The sequence below is a fragment of the Mauremys reevesii genome, linkage group 11 (genome assembly GCF_016161935.1).
Source record: "Mauremys reevesii isolate NIE-2019 linkage group 11, ASM1616193v1, whole genome shotgun sequence".
In the NCBI taxonomy this organism is placed as follows: Eukaryota; Metazoa; Chordata; order Testudines; family Geoemydidae; genus Mauremys; species Mauremys reevesii.
The window spans coordinates 69,480,660-69,500,980 of NC_052633.1; the positions used below are offsets into that span (position 1 = coordinate 69,480,660).

The following is a 20,321-nucleotide window of genomic DNA, read 5'->3' on the forward strand; positions in this document are numbered from 1 at the left end:
CCCCCTCCCCCTAATTTCCTGCAACTGTTAAAATTGAAAATCAATTAAAAACAAGAAAAAATGCTTAAAACCCAAAACTTCATGGAATTGTGAAAATTGATGATCTAAAAAAAAAAAAAAAGGCTTAAAAATAAACATCAATATTATCTTTTGAAATTATAAAAGATAAAAATCAAATTCTGCCAAGCCTAGGTATAATTACAAGCAGGATCAAGGAATCATACATTATCACAAAAGCAGGACTATTTATACATTACCTAGGCAAGATATTTTCCTTGGTAGTTAGTACATTACAAGTTGTACACATAAACAGCTGATGTGCCTGTAAGTGATCAAAGCTGCTGTTTTCTTATAGTTTAAGAATAAGCTCCACCATGATCCAAGATTCCTAACAGTTACACAACTTCAGTACTTAACTAATATTGGTCCATACGCATGGCAGAAAATTAGTGTAGGCATCCAAAGACATTGTGATCAAGAGAAAATGGGCAGATTACCAACGTTTCTCGTTATGGCTTCTGATTAGTTTCACTCAAGCCATGTCTCAGAACTATGCTCGCAAATGAGAACTGGAGGGAAATTATGCGATGTCCATATGGCAACATTATTTTGCGGGGGACAGAGGAACATATTGGGTATATTTTCGTGGCTGAGAACAAATTGGTTTCGATACACAGTTATTGCGAGGTACCAAAAATATGCTGAAGGCCTATTTGGAATATTCCCTGTTCAGGAGCTGGTGGACTACAGGAACAATACTATTACCTAGTGCCTCCTGCCTCTAAAAATACAAGGGAATGAACTACTATCCTTAAGTATCAAAAGTTGCCTAACTTTACAATAATTGCTCTGGTCTAAGTAACAGTCTACAGACACTTCTATGGCTTCTATGACAAAAACTGGGCTAAATCCTGACCTGGTGTAAATCAGCATAGATCCACTGAAGTCAATGGAACTATGCCAGTGTACACCAACTGAGGATCTGGCCATGTGTCTTTTAGGTCCTGTCCCCCAAAACAATCATGATTGGTCATTAATGCTAGTATTCTACTGAGCAAGACTCTCCCATGAATTTTTACCCACCAGGCCCTATGTACATCCAATGGAGTGGAGTACTGAATACAGTTTAACTAGTTTTGAAACTGCTAAATAAGATGAAATGGTTTTTACTATTTTACTGTAAAACAATTGATTTTCCCCAACTCTATTTCTTCTTGGAAAAAAAAAAAATGTCGTGGGCAGCATTTTTTCCTTTACTTTCTAAAATTATGATTTCTATATTTCTTGCAATGACAGAGCCATAATATTGGCCATGACAAGTAGCAAGCCTCACTTATTTGTATAAAACTTTTGACTGGAGTTACTTTAAATTCAAATGAATTTGCAGCATCTGTTTCCATGTCTTTTTTTTCCACTGATACAGAGAAGGACTCCGTCTTTTCTCTAATATACTGCTTCATAACTGTGGCTGGAGATACACTGAACACAGGATTTTGAATTTCCATTTACTCTTACAGTTAATGATGATAATATGGATTTAATTAAATGTCTGAGCAATAATGGATCTTGATTCTATGTCTATTCTGGGGTAAATGCTTTGCTGTCTTCAGTGATCCATTCTTCTCTGGTTGGCAGCACAGTGGTAGAAACAGACTAAATTTGGACAGTATGTAATTTGCCTTGTTTACGTCAGAAATAAAACTCTGGACATTGTTCCCTGTAGTGAGTTGTATGATTGCTAGTTGAACAGGGCAAATGCAGCTATTGACTACACAACAGTTAAATGTACTGAAAAAAGCACTGTCTTTTAAACAACTCGTCCAAAGAAGGAAACCTCTTGGATTTCAAATCTCCAAAAATAAATGCTTAAGGGGGACATATGATTGGTAAGATGAAAACACAGCCCAATTCTGTTCTCAGTTACACTGGTATGAATCTGGAGTAACTACCGAGCTCAGTTCAGAATTCAGTGCCATGTAGTATGAAAAACGCTTTATCCAGGCTGCTAAAAGAGCATTGGCTAATTAAAATGATTCCAGCTTTTAAATCAGCTAACTTTACTTTTTATCATTTGAACTGTTTCTTTACTTTATGCACTTCACTCAGGTTGAGCTGGAAAAGGAGAACATTTTTCTTTCTAGTCAATTTCACTTCCCAGTTCTCATACATAAGCTGTTGGGTTTGAGTTAACAACATGGCTGAAAGGGCGGGGGGAGAGAGGAAAGTTTCATATCAAAACCAAAAGGGTGACCCATTTTCATTGAATGTAATTAGATAAAACGCATGTCTATTCATAACAGGTTATAGAACCCTGTCTTGTTCTCTCTCAACTTACAAAGACTTCATTGTGGACTTAGCTTAGGCTCAGGTTTTAAGAGAACGTGGTAGATATGGAGAAAATCCCAATTCTATATCTAGGAGGCAAATGAAACAATTGCTATTTATGTTAATCTAGATGCAGTAAAAGGATAGCTTTTCCTTCATTTCCCACTCGTGTGGGCTGTGTGTTGGACACTTCAGTGGAAAAGCATTCCAGCAGTAAACCTCTCATAAGTCCACCCCTCCTTTTGGGGAGTTATTCAGAGCCAAAAAGCCAGCAACAAGGACAGACTCCCTTTGGCAACTTCTCTTGAGGGCTCCCTTGATTAAAAAAAAATTAGGAATGGAAAAATTAAGTGCTTTAAAGCTGCAGGGATGTATGATCTAAATTCACACTCCACACAGTGAAAATGGAAAACACTTATGTGGTAGGATGGAGAAGAGTGAATTATTAACAAGACCCTGTGAGCTTCCTCTTTGATCTTTCTGAAGTATTGGCTTACCACTGGTTTAGTGCTCTAATATTGCCTTTTCTCTTTTATTCACAAATGTTAGACAACTGAACTATCCACCCCATGTAAATCTTCCATCAACCATTCATTCCCAGAGACCTAAATGCAAGTACACAGAGATGCTGTTCAAATAATAATAATTCCACCTAGCTCTCAGTGCTTTCCATCTATAGATCACAAAGCACTTGGCAAAGGGGGGGTTAAGTGACCTTACCCCATTTTATGGATCTGGAAACTGAGGCATAGAGTGGGGAAGTGACTTGCCAATGGCCAGTGGCAGAGCTAGGACTAGAACCCAGGTCTCCTAAATCCCAGTGCAGTGCTCTGCCTGCTGAATCATAATGTCTCCAAAGCAGCAAGGGCTTGTGTTAAGGGAGCTCTTCCCTCCAGTGCACTCACCTGTCTTTGACTCGGAGAATCAGTTGGTGGAACCTGTCCACATGTTCAAAGCTGGCTTTGTCCGTGACTGAATAGACTATAAGGAACCCGTCCCCCGTCCGCATGTATTGCTCCCGCATAGCGCTGAACTCCTCTTGTCCTGCAGTGTCTAGAACTAGTATAGGGGAGGAGGGGAGAAGATTGTTAGTCATTCTGCTGGCATTGCCATCACTACATTACATCTTTCTTCACGTTCCTACCTTCACTGAGATGACTGTCGGGATCCAACAGGTGCCATTCAAGGCTACTGGTTTGCTTCCTTGGTTAAATCAAGTAGAAAGTTTGGTTGGGGGACCACAGAACATTACTAGCCACATGAACTAGTCAAGTGAGAAGTGCTATCATCCCCCGCACCCCCAATCATTGTGCCATTGCTATCCAACCTTCATTGTGCCATTTCCTTCGCTACACCTACCACCCCTACACAAGATTAGATGGCTTCCACCTTCCTCCAAAGCAACAAGCATCAGTTGCTGCCAAGAGCAGGATACTGAATTAGGTGCATCAGCCCTCTGACAGGTCATGGCTAACATCCTCAATTTCCGCCTTGCCAATCTCACTGTTTCCCCAAACAGGAGACTAGGTAGACAGCAGTTCAGATGACTCGGCAACTCCATTAACCAGCTGACCACATGGAGCTGGGCCACACTTTGGAATAATTACTTTTTGTTTACAGTCCTCATCCAAGACCAAAAATTATTTTGCACAGTTCTTTGCTCCCGGCCAAAGGAGGAGAGCCACAGGGCCACTCCTAAATATATCACCCTAAAGCCACTAGCTGGCTAGGAAAGACGGTCAAGTTTTAAGTGACCTCCTTGTCGGCGGTTCAGTCTGCAGTCTAGTCAGGCTTCTGTAAGCGTGCTTATATCCTGCATCTGTCAGTGATGCAGCTTAGCAATCTGTCACCCGTACCACACCCCACCAGACCACCACCATCAGAGTAGCAACCACGCTGGGCAGTGACTGCTGTGCTCCGGCTCCACACTGGCTCCAATGGGTTAGTCTCCTCTTACTGTCTCTGTAATTCATTCTGTCATACCACTCTAGGCAGCTGGGGTCCCAGTCAGCTACGTCAGGAGCCGGAGCAGGGGGAAACGACAGCTGTATTCTAGATAAACACTGAACGTAGATACTTAAGGGGTGTGCCGATTCTCCATCACAGGGTTAAATGAATCACCAGGTTTTAAGTTGGGGGTGAGGGAAGTATCCTATGAGGGCATATTGAGGAGGATCTTGGAAATGTTTCATTTTAGTTTAGCGCAGTATGCAGGGATCATCTGTAAGGGGGAGAAATGTAGGGCTAGAAGGAACCTAAGGAAGTCATCTAGCCCATCCCTCTGTGCTGAGGCAGGATTAAGAATACCTAGACCATCCCTGACATGTGTTTGTTTTACCAGTTCTTAAAAAGCCTCCAACAAGGGGGATTCCACACTCCGCCTAAGTAATCTGTTCCAGTACTTTAACCATCCTTATAATTAGAAAGTTGCTCCTAATATTCAACCTAAATCTCCCTTGTTACAAACCATCAACTTCTTGCTCTATCTATGGGGAGCTACGATTGTCTCTCACATAATCGATATACCCTAAGAACGCTGGAGGAACAGAGCCATGAGCATCAACCTTAGTCTTGTCCTTCTTCAGTCATTCTACATCACCTGTTTCACAGTGAAATATTGGAGATCTTAATGTTTTATTACCAGTACTGAAGGCTTAGTTTGCCAATCAAACCCACCTGTGCAGGGGAACAAGGGTGGAAGGAAGGCATGAGAAGAAACACAGGAAGTCATGGAGGTCAAGAGCTTAATAGGATTCTACAAGAGACTGGAGATTTATTAAGAATGGCCAGAGTTACAGGTAATAAACATTTCAGAAGGGATATAAAAACGTCGTGATTGGCTTGGGCCCTGAAGCACAAACTATTAGAGATCAGGATGAGGGGGGTGGGTTATCTCATGTTGGCTTACTGCAGGATTCCTACAGCCTTCCTCCAATGCATCCTGTGCTGGCCCCTCTCAGAGGCAGCCTAGGGGACCTCAGGTCTGACGCATTCCTATGGGTTCAGCCAGCCAAATCTGCACACATAGGTTCGCCTCCGTAGGCAGCGGGAATGCCCCAAAATGGTGACCTTTGAAGTCATGGAGCATGAGAGGAAGCAGACGGGTAGCAGCTAACATGGTATCCTCCAAGCAGAAATGAGAACACTATACAGAGTGGGATATTGGCTATTCAAATGAGTAGGGAAGGTACTGAGTTAGAAAAGTAAAGCGGAGAGCTGGGGCAACTAGACACGTTGCCTATCAGCGTTTGCTGCCCACATACGCACCAGAAAAGGAGGCATCGGGCCATAAGCAATCTACTGACTGGACTGAGGGTGCTTGACATAGGGTTCTCTTGTTGTGCAGGTTTGTGACCCTAACAAGGCACTCCTTGTTTGCGTCAGATGTTGAGGCTGCCTTGGTTTCTAGAGGATAAGCACCTTGGAACTGCTTCAGTCCTGGTGGTACCTGCAGAGTCAGCATCAGTAGCCAGCCATGCCAACCTGCCAAACATAACACCTGTAGAAGTGTGCTCTGCTATCTGCCCCTGTGCATTAGGCCTTCATATTAAGGAAAAGTGATTGGTCAAAGCACAAGCTTTTGGAGATCATAGGTATTGTGTTGAGAGAACTTCTAAAACCTCACATCACGGGGCCTACCTGCTCCCAGCCCCAGCATGCAGGCCCTTTGCTACTCCCAATTATCTGTCTAATACAGCTACCCCTGAAACTGAAGGACTCATTCCTGATCCACATAAGGAATGAAAACCTGGAACTAGTAAACATCTCCTCCCCCTCCTCTAGAACCTTGGAAGGGTGCAGGCTTGTCCTTTAGTGCCAATTACAGTGAGAGAAAACCTGGGCTACTTTATGTCTCACCAATTTCCATGCCTCGGGCTGAAGCGCATGGAGCCAAGAAAATGGGTATGGGAGGAAGAGGATGGGAGAAGCTTCATCCTTCCACACATTCCTTGTACCCATGAACAAGGACCAGCTACAATTGGATGGAGGTGTGGGGGCAGACTCCACACAGAGAAGACGATGCCACAGTCCCAATCCCATACCAGCCAGTATCTCTGGTGGGGCAGGGACGAGCTGTACCCTGGAGCCATCCTCCACTGCACTCCCTCCCCTAGAGTCCTTGGGAGAATTCTGGCTGAGTCAGCTAGAATCCCTTCCCCAGGGCTCTTACTGCAGCATGGCCCTTCATCCAAAATGGGCTGCAGCTTCAATCTGTAACCTCAGATCAAAGGCTTGCCACAGCCTATGGTTTTTCCTGCGGAATTCCTCAGCCCTTCTGGTGTTTGCTGTGCCCTGTCTTGTTCACGACTTACGGAGTACACGGTCCAGGCAGGGATGCCTTGTGTCTCACTCTCTATTGCAGCACACCACACTGCAGACTAGCCTGGTTAGAGAAATATTTTCCTTGCTCTCCAACAGCTCAAGCCTTCCATGAGACACAAACATTTCTACAACCTCCCCTCCAGAGCTGCCTCTCCTCCCTCCTTAGTTATGGAATCAGCAAGCATTACGGTCTCCAGTTACTACTCCCTTGGGGCAGCATGGAACACCAGACTCTGACATCATGGGGGTGGGCTCCCGCCTCACTTGGACCTTTGCCACCATTGACAGCGTTGCCGAGTCAGCAGCTTCTATTTAAAGGGCTTTTGGTCACGGTGTTCATAGAACGGCGAGTGAGCATTCCAGTTGTAAAACAGCATCTGGCACCAGATCAAAGCATTTTGGGGCCCTGCACACCATGGAACTGGAGGCCTCCTCCATCTTTACTCAACTTGGCCCAGACAACTCCCCTGTCATGACAGAGGGGCAGCCGGGCCAAACCTGAGCAGTACTGTGACCCTGTGCACCAGATCGCAACACCACTCACTCAAATTTGGCCCGGCCACCCCTCGGGACAAATTTGAGTGTGTGGTGTTATGACCTAATGCACAGGGCACAGTGCTGCTCAGGTGTGGCCTGTCGTAGTGCCACCCTCCCAAACCTGATGGTCGGGGCCCCTGCTGAGAGTGTACATTGGTTAAGCCGTGCCAGGACACAATTAAACTATAAAACAGAAAGGGATGAAGGTTCAGTACATCTTAGATTGTGTGAATAGTTAAGGGTCATGTAATTGAATGGCAAGAGCCTCAGTTTAATTTCTAGCAGATTCCTTTAGAATATAAGTGTTCAGTGCTATGTAAACTGGGAGAGAGGATATACCAGGTACCCATATGTTCTAGATATAATTTACACCCCTTCTCACATGTTTTTCCAACATTGATGGGTCCAGTAATAGGAACTGCTGAAGTACAAAAATCTTAATAGGAGGTAGCAATTATAGAACACTTTTTTGAAGACCAGAAAGTCTTGTACAAGCAGGATTCTCTCTCACTGGCGTAGTTTCTTCCCAGGGGAATCTGTCCTTACAGCCATGACAATGTCCCTTACTCTTGCAAGAGGCGTGAAGCAGAGACTCCTCAGGCTTAGCTGTTTTGGGCTCTGCTTCTGAGCGTGTGCTCAGAGGCCATCGTACAGAGGGGTCTCCCCAGCCTGGATCTGACTGGTGTCTCAGGGCATTTTCCATGAAGTGTTTCCACAGGTGAAACTCTTGTCCCTTATAGGTTCAGGGAGAGGAGAAGTAACAAATGCTGCGCTTGGCAGTGCTGGGCACCTTCTCAAGGCCATGCTGGCATTAGTTGCAGATGGAAAAGGAGTATGGGTAGGACAAACAGTCATTGAACTCCAGGATTCTGGGCATAGTCCTTCTCCAAGGCGGGGGAAGACTCAAACGAACTAGACTATAAAAAACACTGAAACTACTTAAACACTAAGAATAGTAAAACTACATACAACTATATTTGCCGATTCTGAAGATTGCTATAGACACAGAAGAGTCTGACTCAGGCTACATGCTGATCAGAAGGAAATATAGAGGCGTTGATTTGCACCTCCACTTATACACTCTGTACAGAGCATTGTGGGGAGGGATAGCTCAGTGGTTTGAGCACTGGCCTGCTAAACCCAGGATTGTGAGCTCAATCCTTGAGGGGGCCCCTTAGGGATCTGGGGCCCTTCCAGTTCTATCAGATAGGCATATCTCCACTATGAGTTAGAAATCTGTGGTCTCAGGTACATGCAGCACATATGCACTCACAGTGGAATACACATAGGTACCGGTATCAGCACTTGAAGAAGAAAGTTTCCTCCCATTTTACCTATGGTTAAAGTGAGGCACAGAGTGGTTAAAAACAATCCTTCAAGGCCCAGGTTGCTCACCATCTCCTTGGCAACACTTGGTATGTTGCAGGATTAGCGCCTCAGTGAATCCGTAATAGAACTTGGAAATGGAACCCAGGAACAGTCTTGTTGCCAAGACCCTGCTCTGACCAATAGACATGGCTTTCAACAGATCATTAAAAGCCAACTTTTTGAAGAGCTGTCTACTGGGCTACCATCCATCTTTTAAAAAGGCAGAGCATTGCCTGACTGGGCCTCAGTTCCCTATATATAAACCAAGGCTAACGGCACTTCCCTGTCTCACATGTGTCGTGGCCATAAAAACCATTAAAGACGGTGAGGTAACAACATACTATGGCTACTCAGAGACTAATCCAATACAAAAATGATTTTTTGAACACTCATTTTGTTTTTGAGTTAAACGTTTCCTTACAGCACTGTATTATGCTGGAGAACCCGAAGGAAAAATAGACAAAAAGCAAATACCAATTCTGTTTTTAGAAGAAGGACATTGTCAAGTTAAAAAACATTAAGAAAAAAAAATCTTTAACAATATGACAAAACTCCTTAGATTACTGAAAACTTACTTGCCCACAATGTATGCTTTCCCCAGCACCCTGCATTCCCCTTAGTTCAGACAATACAAATATTGGACCTGTCAGTTTCATTCACATCTTGTCTATTTCTCCTTCAGGGTTTTCCCATGCTTACAATTCCCTTGCAGCATTGTGTTGTGTTAAGTGTAAATCTAAAACAAAATGACTATTAGAAAAATTAAAGCATTTTTAGTAATAGATTTTGTACAACTTTTTGGTGTAGTTTAAGTGTTGTGGGTTTTTTTCCCCCCCACTTAAAGTTTTGGGCACAAAGTATACTCCAACCACCCGCATTTTTTTGCTTCTGATTAACAACATACTTTGCTTAGAGGCAAAGGACTCAAGCCTACAACTCATACTCTTATCAATGGTCCTTACTGATTCAAATATCCCCATTGACCTTAATGGGGCTTATCCGGAGGCACTGAGGTCAATAGTGCTATTCTTCCAAGTAAGAGTTTGCTTAGGCTGGGGTTTTCAGATGAGCCTAAGGAATTTATGATTTCAATGGAAATTGAGTACTTAAGTTCTTCTCAAATTCCCAGTCTCGGTGTTGCATAAGGCCAGTCTACCCAGTCTGGACAGAAATAAGAAGTAGAGATACACCGATTACAGGATTTCTTCTCTTTTAAATCTGCAGTTAAGATTTTCTCTCATTTGGCAACACATATTGCTGACATTGAAGTCACAACATTGACCTGGACACCAGGGGGCAGTGATTTCCCCCACCCCATCTAGTGAGAATTGAAATCTGACTCAAGATACGCAAAGAAGAACTTCCTGCTGAGTAACTCAGTTCTAACAGGCATGGGGAAGCAAGGGGGTATATCAAGCAAAGGAAGCTTTCGGGTGAATAGCGAGAAGAGAGATTACTCAATGGTGACACCCATTCGGCAGGCGAGCAGTCACTCAGTGGAGTGGTGGAATCCCCACTAGATGGAGCAATCACACATCAGCTGTGGAATAGACTAGAGGCCTGATCCTGGCCTACAAAGACCGATGCATGTGCTTACTTTAACTTACCTAAGTAGCCCCATTGACTTCAATACAGCTACTTTGCATGAGTGAAGTTATGCATAAGCATTAGTCTTTGCAGGCTTTGGGTCAAGCAAATGGGTGGTTTCCATCCCTAAGCTTGTATGGCTCCATTTTAATCAGCTCAGCTGGTAGATATCCCTATGACAGAGCCTTCTGAATCGCAGCAGGTGCTGGGTTTAATACTTGGCTGCAGCAACTGCAAGATACACACAAGTTCATCCCTGGAGTAGTTCAGGGACTTTAGTGGAATTACACTAGGAATGAATTTAGCCCAGTGAATCTAGGCTCCAAATGGAGCGAAATATATTGAATCCATGATTTAGTCCATTAGCCAGAGAACGTGGACCTGGTTGAGCTTTTTGGAGCATATGCCCACAGGCATAACTCCCATTAATATATCTGTGGGAAGGACGTGGTAAACACATGCAGAGTTGATGGTAAGTAACACTTATATTTAATATTATTCAGTGTTCCTTATTTGGTGTAAACTAAAGTTAGATCTGACCCAGACAACCAGATCTGAACCCTCTGGAGGTGTGTGGGTGTGTGTGTGTGTGGGGGGGGGGGTGAGGGAAAGAGTTCAGGTCTGGATCTGAATGCCACATCTTGGGCCCATCTCCAGTGAAAACTAGCTCACTGTACCAGTTTTCACGATGGATTTGCCTTTGGCCTAGTCAGCTTTCTGTTGCTCCCATCCTGCTCTTATCATGTGATAGTTTTCTGCAGGGGAAAGCCATGCAATGGAGGAAACACTTGGGCCTTTATGAGCCTCTGCATTGTGCTCTAACTAAACACACAGATGTTGTAACATGGAAAAACACAAGTACTTGAATTCTTGCCCTTTCTTTAGGGGAAAGAAAAGGGCCTTTACGAAGAGGAGAAGCCCTTTAAAGAACAGCTTCCATTTCAACAAACAGAGTAAAGAGCCGATTAGTAAAAAAGGGCCTTTTCTCTGACAAATAGGCAAGAATTCAAAGCCTTGCGTTTTCCATGTTGCAACATTGACATTTTCCTGGCAGAAAGACAAAAATAAAATAAGCCTCTTAGAAGGTCACAAACCCCCAAGCAATAAAAGAAGCAGCTTAAGCTAAAATTTAGCTCATTCAGTGAAACTACCTGATTAAAAAACAGCCACCACCAGGCAAGACTGAAGGAGCCTGAAGACACCCCTAACCCTTCACCTTCTGGTCAGACAATTCCCAAGCTTCTTTAGTGGAAAAGCAGACAGACAGTCAAATGCAAGTGGTCTTAGAACCAGCAGCAACGTCCTGCCTCACAGTGAGAAATGCTCAGGATCTCTCTGTTCTGCTTTACACACACACACACACGAACTGTCTGCAATTATTTCAAGGGTTTAAACACAGGATGGAGTGGGATTATGGATTATGTAGGGCCTGATCCAAGTCTCTTGGAGTCTTTCCATTGACTTGATGGGTTTGGATCCAGCTCCTAGTTTAGTATGCTCAAAGATATAACTAGGAGCAAAGGCATGAACTAAAAAGAAAAAACTGAATATCAGGAAAAAATCTTCCTTCTAGTAAGTGCTGCTAGAAAGATTGGAATAACCTCGTGTCAGGGTTCCCTCCCCACTCTAAACTCTAGGGTACAGATGTGGGGACCTGCACGAACGACCCCCTAAGCTTATTTGTACCAGCTTAGGTTAAAAACTTCCAAGGCACAAATTCCTTCCTTGCCCTTGGTATCGCTGCCACCACCAAGTTATTTAAACAAACATTCCAGGGAGGGCCACTTGGAGCCATACCGCCCCCAAACCCATACACCCCCTTTCTTGGGGAGGCTTGAGAATAAATATTCTAACCAATTGGTTACAAAGTGAGCACAGATCAACCCCCCTGGGTCTTTAGGACACTGAAAAATAATCAGGTTCTTAAAATAAGTTTATTTAAAAAAAAAACCAAAACAAAACACAACCATAAAACAATCTCCTCTGTAAAATCAGGATGGAAGATAACAAAAAGATTCCAAACACAGAGGATTTCCCCTCTAGGGGAAACTTTAAAGTTACAAAAACAGGGATAAACCTCCCTCTTAGCACAGGGAAGATTCACAAGCTAAAACAAAAGATAATCTAATGTATTTCCTTTCTATTACTTACTATTTCTGTAATATTAGATGCTTAGTTCAGATATGGCTTAGGGAGATGTATTTTCCCTGCCCTGGCTCCTCGCTGACCCAGAGAGAACACACACACACAAAAACAAAAAACCTCCCCCCACAGATTTGAAAGCATCTTCTCCCCTTATTGGTCCTTTTGGTCAGGTGCCAACCAGGTTATCTGAGCTTCTTAACCTTTTACAGGTAAAGGAGAGATTAAACCTTTACAGGGTAAGGAGGGATTTTATGCTACCCTTGGCTGTATGTTTATGACACCTTGTAACTGGGAGGTCCCAAAAGGTGAGGCACTTAAAACTAGACTGCACAAACCACCAGAGAATGCAGGGGTCACCACGCACTGGCCCCCAGGGAATGGGTCACTTTCACTAACTGGTTTAGCAATCAGGAGACCGAGCACAGACTTGGAGTTTATGTGGGTCTTCACAAACAAAACACACACGGGTGTAACAGTAATGCCCAGGAAAAAAAAGTAGCTTCTGCACCCAAAACGTGTAGGCAACAGTTACCAGCTTCGCCTCCTTACCCCAGTCTGAAATTTTGCAGAGGATCGGATCCTCAGCTGGTGGAATTCAGTGTAGATCCAAAGTCAATACAGTTACACTGCTTTACACCAGCTGAGAATCTAGCCCAGGGAGCCTACAAAGGGTGCAGACAAGTCAATCATGACAAGTTGAGTCCAGCAATGTGCCAACCAAACCTTCATCTTGTCAGCGAAACAAGGCTGTTTTGGATTCCCCCATTTCCCTGAGTGTGGCTTGAGCCCCTAGGAATTTTAGCCTTGTGAAAGCATTCCATGGTGGCTCCACATACAGAATAATAATTCCAGATTGGCATTTAATAGTCATATAAAAATAAATCCTCTGCTGGTTACTAATTCAGCCTGTGTACAGAAAGAGGGGTAAGAAAATTGGTGATTGAAACTCACTTAAAGATACAGCTAACCAAATTAGATTAACTCAGGGAGCTATTTAATTCTAACCTGCAACATGAGCCTGTACACGATGTGTGACTGCCTCTAACCCAGTACGATATGGCCACTTTGACCTCACAGGACAGCAGGAAATAATGAAAATAGCTGAGTGCAGAGACAATGGAGCCTGCTCTCATAAAACATCCCTAAGGAGACAGCACCCTATAATTCCCAGTTAGCACTTGCCTTTAGGGGCACGTCCTGTATTTAATAAAGCACTCTACAGCATTCACCAGCAATGTGCCCCAAACGCCGCAGGGACAGTCCTGCACGCTGGACTGGTTAGGACCATTAATAATTATCTTTGCACTTTTGTAGCAGTATCTTTCATACAATCCTCTTACCACTAAGTCTCACAATACCTCCTTGAGGTAGGGAAATACTATTGTCCCCTCTTTATAATTAGAGAAAACAGATACAGAGAATAAGTGACCTGAACAAGCTCAGAGAGCAAATCCCCCCCGTAGATGGGTCTGAAAACTGAAATAAAAGCAAACTGCATTTAAACCTAGTTCAAGTGAGAAGGAGTAAAGAAATTATATAGCCCAAATAAAAACATTCCATCATGTTGCCAGCTTCTGTTACACAAGAAGGGCAAGTGTAGGTCTTGTTTTGGTTAGCACAAAGCATTTTACAGGGCAGCGTTGGAACATTATTACAGCTCATGGACAGTACAGAGGCTTGGAGGGGAACTCCAAAGAAGGTGGATTGTGGTTTTGGAACAAAGTCGTCAAATGCCTACCCATTCCAGCTTGTGTGTTATATTTACTTCTGCATCACTAGATGCTTATAAAGCCCCCGCATCATATGTCTTCACTTGGCAATCACATCCTCCACAGCCAGTCCTAATCCTTTTTTTACAAGCACTGGGGGGGTGGGAGGGGGAAATCACCCCGTGAAGGATTGAACTGCAAATGAAGTATAATTAAAGGAAGGCAGATGAGTTTGAAGGGTAGCGTGATGCATCTTTATACTTCGGTCATGCTTCTCCCTGACTGTATTGCTTTAACCACTCATGCTAAAAGTATGTACCTAGCATGAGAGCAGCTGTCTAAGGATTTGTATTATTCTGTGATACTAGTATCTGATCAAAAGCCCAGATAACTCAATGGAAAAAAAAAAAAAAAAAGAGACACCCATTGATCTTAATGGGCTTTACAACAGGTCCTTAAGGAACAGTGTCAAAGGAAACAGGTAAGAAACACCCTTTAATTTTCTCTCAAGGGGAATGGCAGGGCCACATGCAGTTTCAAACAAGAACGTCCTTTTCTTCCCCACTAGCTGGCCTCAGGGGTGTACGGTGAGTTTCTAATGCTGGATGAATAAAGGAAAAGATAGAAGCTGCTGCAGTTTTACCTTTGAGCAGTAGGACAGCAGTAGCATGAGGATTCTAAAGCCAAGTGGGATTCCCAGAATGCAGTTCCAGGTTATGGCTGAATTAAATTCCGGATGTGATGAGGTGTGTGGAGAAGAGCTAGTCAAAATGGTTTATTCAAAGCGTTTTTTCTGAGGGGTGAAAAATGGCTTTTTATTGAAACAGAATGTTCTGTGAGAAAACTTCCATTTGTTGACAGCAGAAAAAAGTTGATTCTTTGGAACTTTTTGGTGTTTTTGATGAAAACCCCCAAAAAGTTACATACAAGTATAAAAAAAAATTGTTTTCTTGGAATTTTTTTCTGCTGAAAACAAAATACATGGTTTTGACCAGCCCTAGTGTGGAGCAGCTGTTATTGTGATGTAAGATTGCATGGCGTGGCTGCAGAGCAAAAATCACTTGTCACTTTAGAAGGCAGGGTTCTGGACAGAGGCGGCAAATCAGACAGTGGCAGGCTACAGTTAACAGCAGGATCTGGCTTGTATCTGATGTAATACTGGAATAAAAATAATTAGTTAAATAAAAGCTCACTTGGCGGGGAGGGAAGCAATAAAGCAAACATCACAATACAGATTTATGCCCTGAACCTGCAAACACTCACACATGCTTAAAAGTTAAGGATGAGTGATTTTAAGCACATTAGTAGTCAGTTAAGCACATACATGTTTTCAGGATTGAGGCCTTGAAGCAAGATTTATAGCCTTCCTTTAAACACTTTAGGCACTGCTTTTCTTCTCTAAAAGGTAACCATAACATCTTAGCATGCAACTGAATTCTCAGTAAAATAATTTTGATCAAAAAAAAAAAATTAAGAATTTTTGAAGATTTAAAAAAGCTCCTTTAAAAAAGATACTGGTGGCTTCCCCTCCCTCTTATTTTTCTGCCTGGCTGTAGTTTAAAAAATGACAGTTGCCACAAATGCCAAACGTCACATATCCAAAGCCCCAGAACATCTTGAGCACTACCATTAAAAAAAAATAAAAATAGCATTCCAGGCTAAAATTATGTTTTTGGGTTGACTATGCGCTTATGAGAAATTGGACACGTGCTTTGAGACTGGTTCATGATATTGGAACTCAGGAGTCTGCGGGGGTGTTCATACATGTGATTTGTGGACTGGATGATTATGTCTTAATGGTTCATAGATTTAGATCCCAAGGCCAGAAGGGACCACTGTGATGATCTAGTCTCATCTTCTGTATAACAGAGGATACAGAATGACCAAAATAATTCCTAGAGCAGATCTTTTAGAAAAAATATCCAATCTGGTTTTAAAAAATTGCCAGTGATGGAGAATCCACCATGACTCTTGGTGAAGTCTTCCAGTGGTTAATTACCCTCACTCTTCAAAATGTTACACCTTATTTCCAGTCTGAATTTGTCTAGCTTCAACTTTCAGCCATTGCATCATTTTATATCTTTTGCTGCTCTACTGAAGAGGCCATTATTAAATATTTGTTCCCCATGCTGGTACTTACAAGTCACCTCTTAACCTTCTCTTTGTTAAACTAGATTGAGCCCCTTGAGTCTACCACAGTAAGGCAGGTTTTCTAATTCTTTAATCATTCTTGGGGCTCTTCTTTAAACCATCTCCAATTTATCAACAATCTTCTTGAACCGTGAACAGCAAGAAGTATTCCAGCAGAGGTCGCACCAGTGCTAAATACGGAGGTGAAAGAATCTCTATTCCTACTCAAATTTTTCCCTGTTTAATGCATCCCAGGATTGCATTACCCCTTTTGGCCACACCGTTGCACTTGGACCTCATGTTCAGTGGATTATTCCACCATGACTTCCAATTCCCCCCCCCCCCCCAAGAGTCACTGGTTCCCAGGATAGTCCCCCATTCTGTAAGCATGGCCTGCATTTTTTGTTCCTAGAGGTGTACTCTTACATTTAGTTGTATTAAAACATGTATTGATTGCTCATACCCAGCTAACCAAGAGATCCAGATTGCTCTGTATCAGTGATCCGTCCACGTCATTATTTATCATCCCCTGGCTTTTGTGTTATCTGCAAATGTGATCAGTGATGATTTTATGTTCTCTTCCAGGTCACTGATATATATGTCAAAATAGTATAAGGCCAAGAGGTAGTCCCTGTGGGATCCCACTAGTATCACTGAGCAGGTATGTTGATTTCCCAGTTACATTTTGAAATCTACTAGCCAACTTTTAATCCATTTAATGTGTGCCATGTTAGTTTTATATTGCTCTAGTTTTTTTAAAAATCCAAAATGTCATGCAATACCAAGTCAAACACCTTATAGAAGTATATTACAGCAACACTATTATCTTTATCAATGCAACTTGTAATCTCATTAAAAAAAAATCAAGTTAGTCTGACAGGATCTATTTTCCAGAACCACGTGACTAGCATTAATTATATTACCTTCCTTTAATTCTTCATTAATCGAGTTCCATATCAGCCACTCCATTATCTTGCCTGGGACCAATGTCGGACTGACAGGCCTATAAATTATCTGGGTCAGCCTGTTTTACCCTTTTTAAAAATTGGCACAGCACTAGCTTTCTTCCAGTCGTGTGGAACTTCCCTAACGCCTCAAGACTTATTGAAAAAAAATCACCATTAACTGTCCAATGAGCTCTTCAGCCAGCTCTTTTCAAACTCTTGGATGCAAATTATCTGGACCTGCTGATTTAAGAATGTCTGTCTTTAGTAGCTGCTGTTTAATATCATCCTGAGATATTAGTGGACTGGAAAGAACATTATCCTCACAATATCAAGTGACTACATCATCTTTCCCCCCCCAAATACATACAGAAATATTTATTGAATACTTCAGACTTTTCTGCATTACTATTGACCAATACCATTTTCAGGCTGATTTTGTTGCTTTTTAGTGATTGCGTTGAAATGCTGGGGGGGGCGGGGGGAGTGAATTTCCTTAACTTATCACAGAAACCATAGTGAAGCACAGTTTATATCATCCAACTACAAGTATACATCTGTATTAATATTGGATATAGTACATTGTAAATAAAACCATCTCAAGAGTTTGATTCTGACAGTGAACAATTTCCCTTAGAGCATCTGATCAACTTGTTTTCCTTTAAAAAAAAAAAAAAAGGTATGTTGCAATTTTAGCCAGTTCAGTTTATTTTTCTTGCATGAACAAGAACGGACGCACAAGTGATCTGTCCTCAGTTACAAGCACCACACAGCAGACAGGCATCTGACTGGTACGTTAAAAGATGGACTTAAACGTAACCCATCACAGAACCAATTCCTGCACATGATGGGATGCAATTGGTACCACAGTTCTTTAATTATTGGAGGATAAAATCTTCTGCAGTGGATATTTTAATTTTAGTCCTCATCTCAGGTATCCATTTACTATTACTACAGCATACACCACTTAGGCAGGACGTCACCCCAGAGAATCAATTTAACCCCAAATGATATTTAATAGCAATGACAGTTTAACAACGGGCACTATAATTCTGCTTAATGTGGATGCCTTCAGATGACTCAGGTGTATATCAGTCTATGTTCATATTCCAGGTCCCTCACTTGCCAGGGCAAATTTCACACTCACATACCTGAGGCAAGAGGTTTTTCCACACACTGATTATAACAGGTGATCAGGAATTACGGGGGCCACAGAAAGGGAAAGATTGCCCACCAGGGCATCACAATGAAGGGAATTTACTATTTGCAAAATGATTTGTACAAGAACTGATGTGGCACATAAATAGGGCCATTAAACATAGTGCATCCCCCCATATAAACTTCCCTGGTAATGCATAGGATTTAATAAACCTGTATGAAATGATACAGCAGAGTACTGTAGCTTTACAAGAAGCCAGTTGCCTAGCACATACAAATAGCTCACAAGGTGGTTTGCGGTATAATTACAAACAGCCTAAATTGGAGTAGAAGATGCTTGTAAACCCAACAAGATATAGAAAAGGTCAGTACACAGATGTGCTTGGGTACTGTCAGAATGGACAGATCCAAGTGGAAGTAGGTTACTCACCATCAAGAATTGCCCACTGGCCATCTATTTCCGTGTGTTTCAGGTAGGAATCTTCAATGGTTGGGTCATAGTCTGGCACAAAAATCTTCTGGAAGAACTGAATGGTGAGAGCGCTCTTCCCCACGCCACCATCCCCAACCACCACCAGTTTATATGTGGGCAGGTTTTCACTTGGAACAGCACTCGTAGCCATGTTTCCAGTGGGTCAGACCTGAAGGAGAAAGAGAGGCTGACTCATATCGTGCATTAGCAATAACAAGACAGCTACCTGGATACCAGTTTCCATGAGGAGTGACAGCTGGGATTCCTTCCATTAACCTCACTCTAAACTGGTTGAGGGAGAAGGTGGACCATGACCTTGCATCTTCCCTGCTCCCTTTCCAGCATCCTGGAGAAGAGCAGGAGTGAGCAGTTTCTGTACGCCATAGGGACTGCTATTGCAAGCAGCTGCCCTCTGGGACTGTGGGAAGCGTGAGGGTGGACGCTTGTTAATCCCCATTGGTTTCCAAGAAGCCATTCACAATCTGGGCTCTTATTAGGATTTCAGTGCTGGCTGGACAGCGCTGAAGGACAAAGGCCTTTTAGCAACAGGACTGGCAGAGCGCAGTGGCAATGCAAACTCTTCCCCCTTTTCCCGCACATACCAGCACGTCTCAACCTTGACCTAGATGGACCACTGCTATGGGAGGGAAGGTGGCCACGTTTCCACGGCTTATTCCCTTTCTACAGAGTCTGTCACACAAAGCTCCCACCCACAGCTCCCTCTCCACTAGCAACGAGCCTGAGACAATGAAATCATCTGCACACAAGGTCAAAGCAGCTGCTAAGTTACAAATGATTCTTCAGTCACTATCAACTCTTGTTGCACTTGAACCAGTGACCGTAATCCATTAGGAATCCCGAGCCAGCAGTTCCTTGAGCGTGTCATATTACATACATCATACATCCAAGAGACAGTTATAGTTTGGGCCTTGCCTGCTAAACGCCAGTCAACACCCATAATCGGGTGTGATGGATGATGCAGCAGGTTAGAGTTCAAATGCTGGTTCAGCTGACATATGAAAAGGCACTTAGCAGGCTTGTCCTCTCTCACTATAAAGTTTAGAATAGCTTGCACAGGAGAATCCAGGGTAGCAATGCAGGATTCAAGTTCACGGTCAGGAAGGCTATCACCTTCAATTCTAAAGGATTCCCTGGTCCTTGTTGCAGGCTAGGGGGTTCTGAGGGAATGGGCCTCAGCAGTCTGGCTCTTTTGCTGACAATCTGGCACAATGTAGGTTAGGGCTTGCCACTCTTCGGCAGCAGCCTGCTATGCAGCACTCTGTATTTGGTTATAGTTGTGTTTGCTTCTGAATTCTAAGAAATAATCTAAGAGTGTTATGTTGCAACCTTCCAGGAAGAGTATTTATATTTTGGTTTTAACTCTGTGTGTATGCACATAGGAGCATTGCTACCACAACACAAGGCAACACATGCCACGAGGAAAGAACCAGCAGCTTTCTAGAGACTACACAGATTTTGGCAAGCCCACTTCTAGCTAGTGCTAGTTCTAGCAGGGTTGTCTGGCAGTAGACGAGAGCTCATATGACCAGGTGGAACAGCTGCTGCATTCCCCAGGGGGCAGACACCAATTAGGTACTGTACTTCCCTGGGGTACAGGCTTCC

At 43.0% G+C, this 20,321-nt stretch overlaps 1 protein-coding gene and 1 long non-coding RNA gene across 2 annotated transcripts in view; one reads left to right on the plus strand and one right to left on the minus strand.

The window, feature by feature from the left end:
- MRAS (muscle RAS oncogene homolog) overlaps positions 1-20,321 on the minus strand; it is a 56,288-nt gene that overhangs the window by 10,321 nt on the left and 25,646 nt on the right. The window contains exons 2-3 of the mRNA XM_039495306.1: positions 18,657-18,867; positions 3,231-3,384 (exon numbers count right to left, since the gene is read on the minus strand). Of these exons, the coding sequence (XP_039351240.1) occupies positions 3,231-3,384; positions 18,657-18,849 (347 nt within the window). The 5' untranslated portion in view covers positions 18,850-18,867. The remainder of the gene's footprint in view (positions 1-3,230; positions 3,385-18,656; positions 18,868-20,321) is intronic.
- LOC120374901 lies at positions 15,078-17,853 on the plus strand. The gene is made up of 3 exons (XR_005586322.1): positions 15,078-15,146; positions 16,710-16,785; positions 17,797-17,853. It is a non-coding gene; the product is annotated as an uncharacterized LOC120374901 (long non-coding RNA).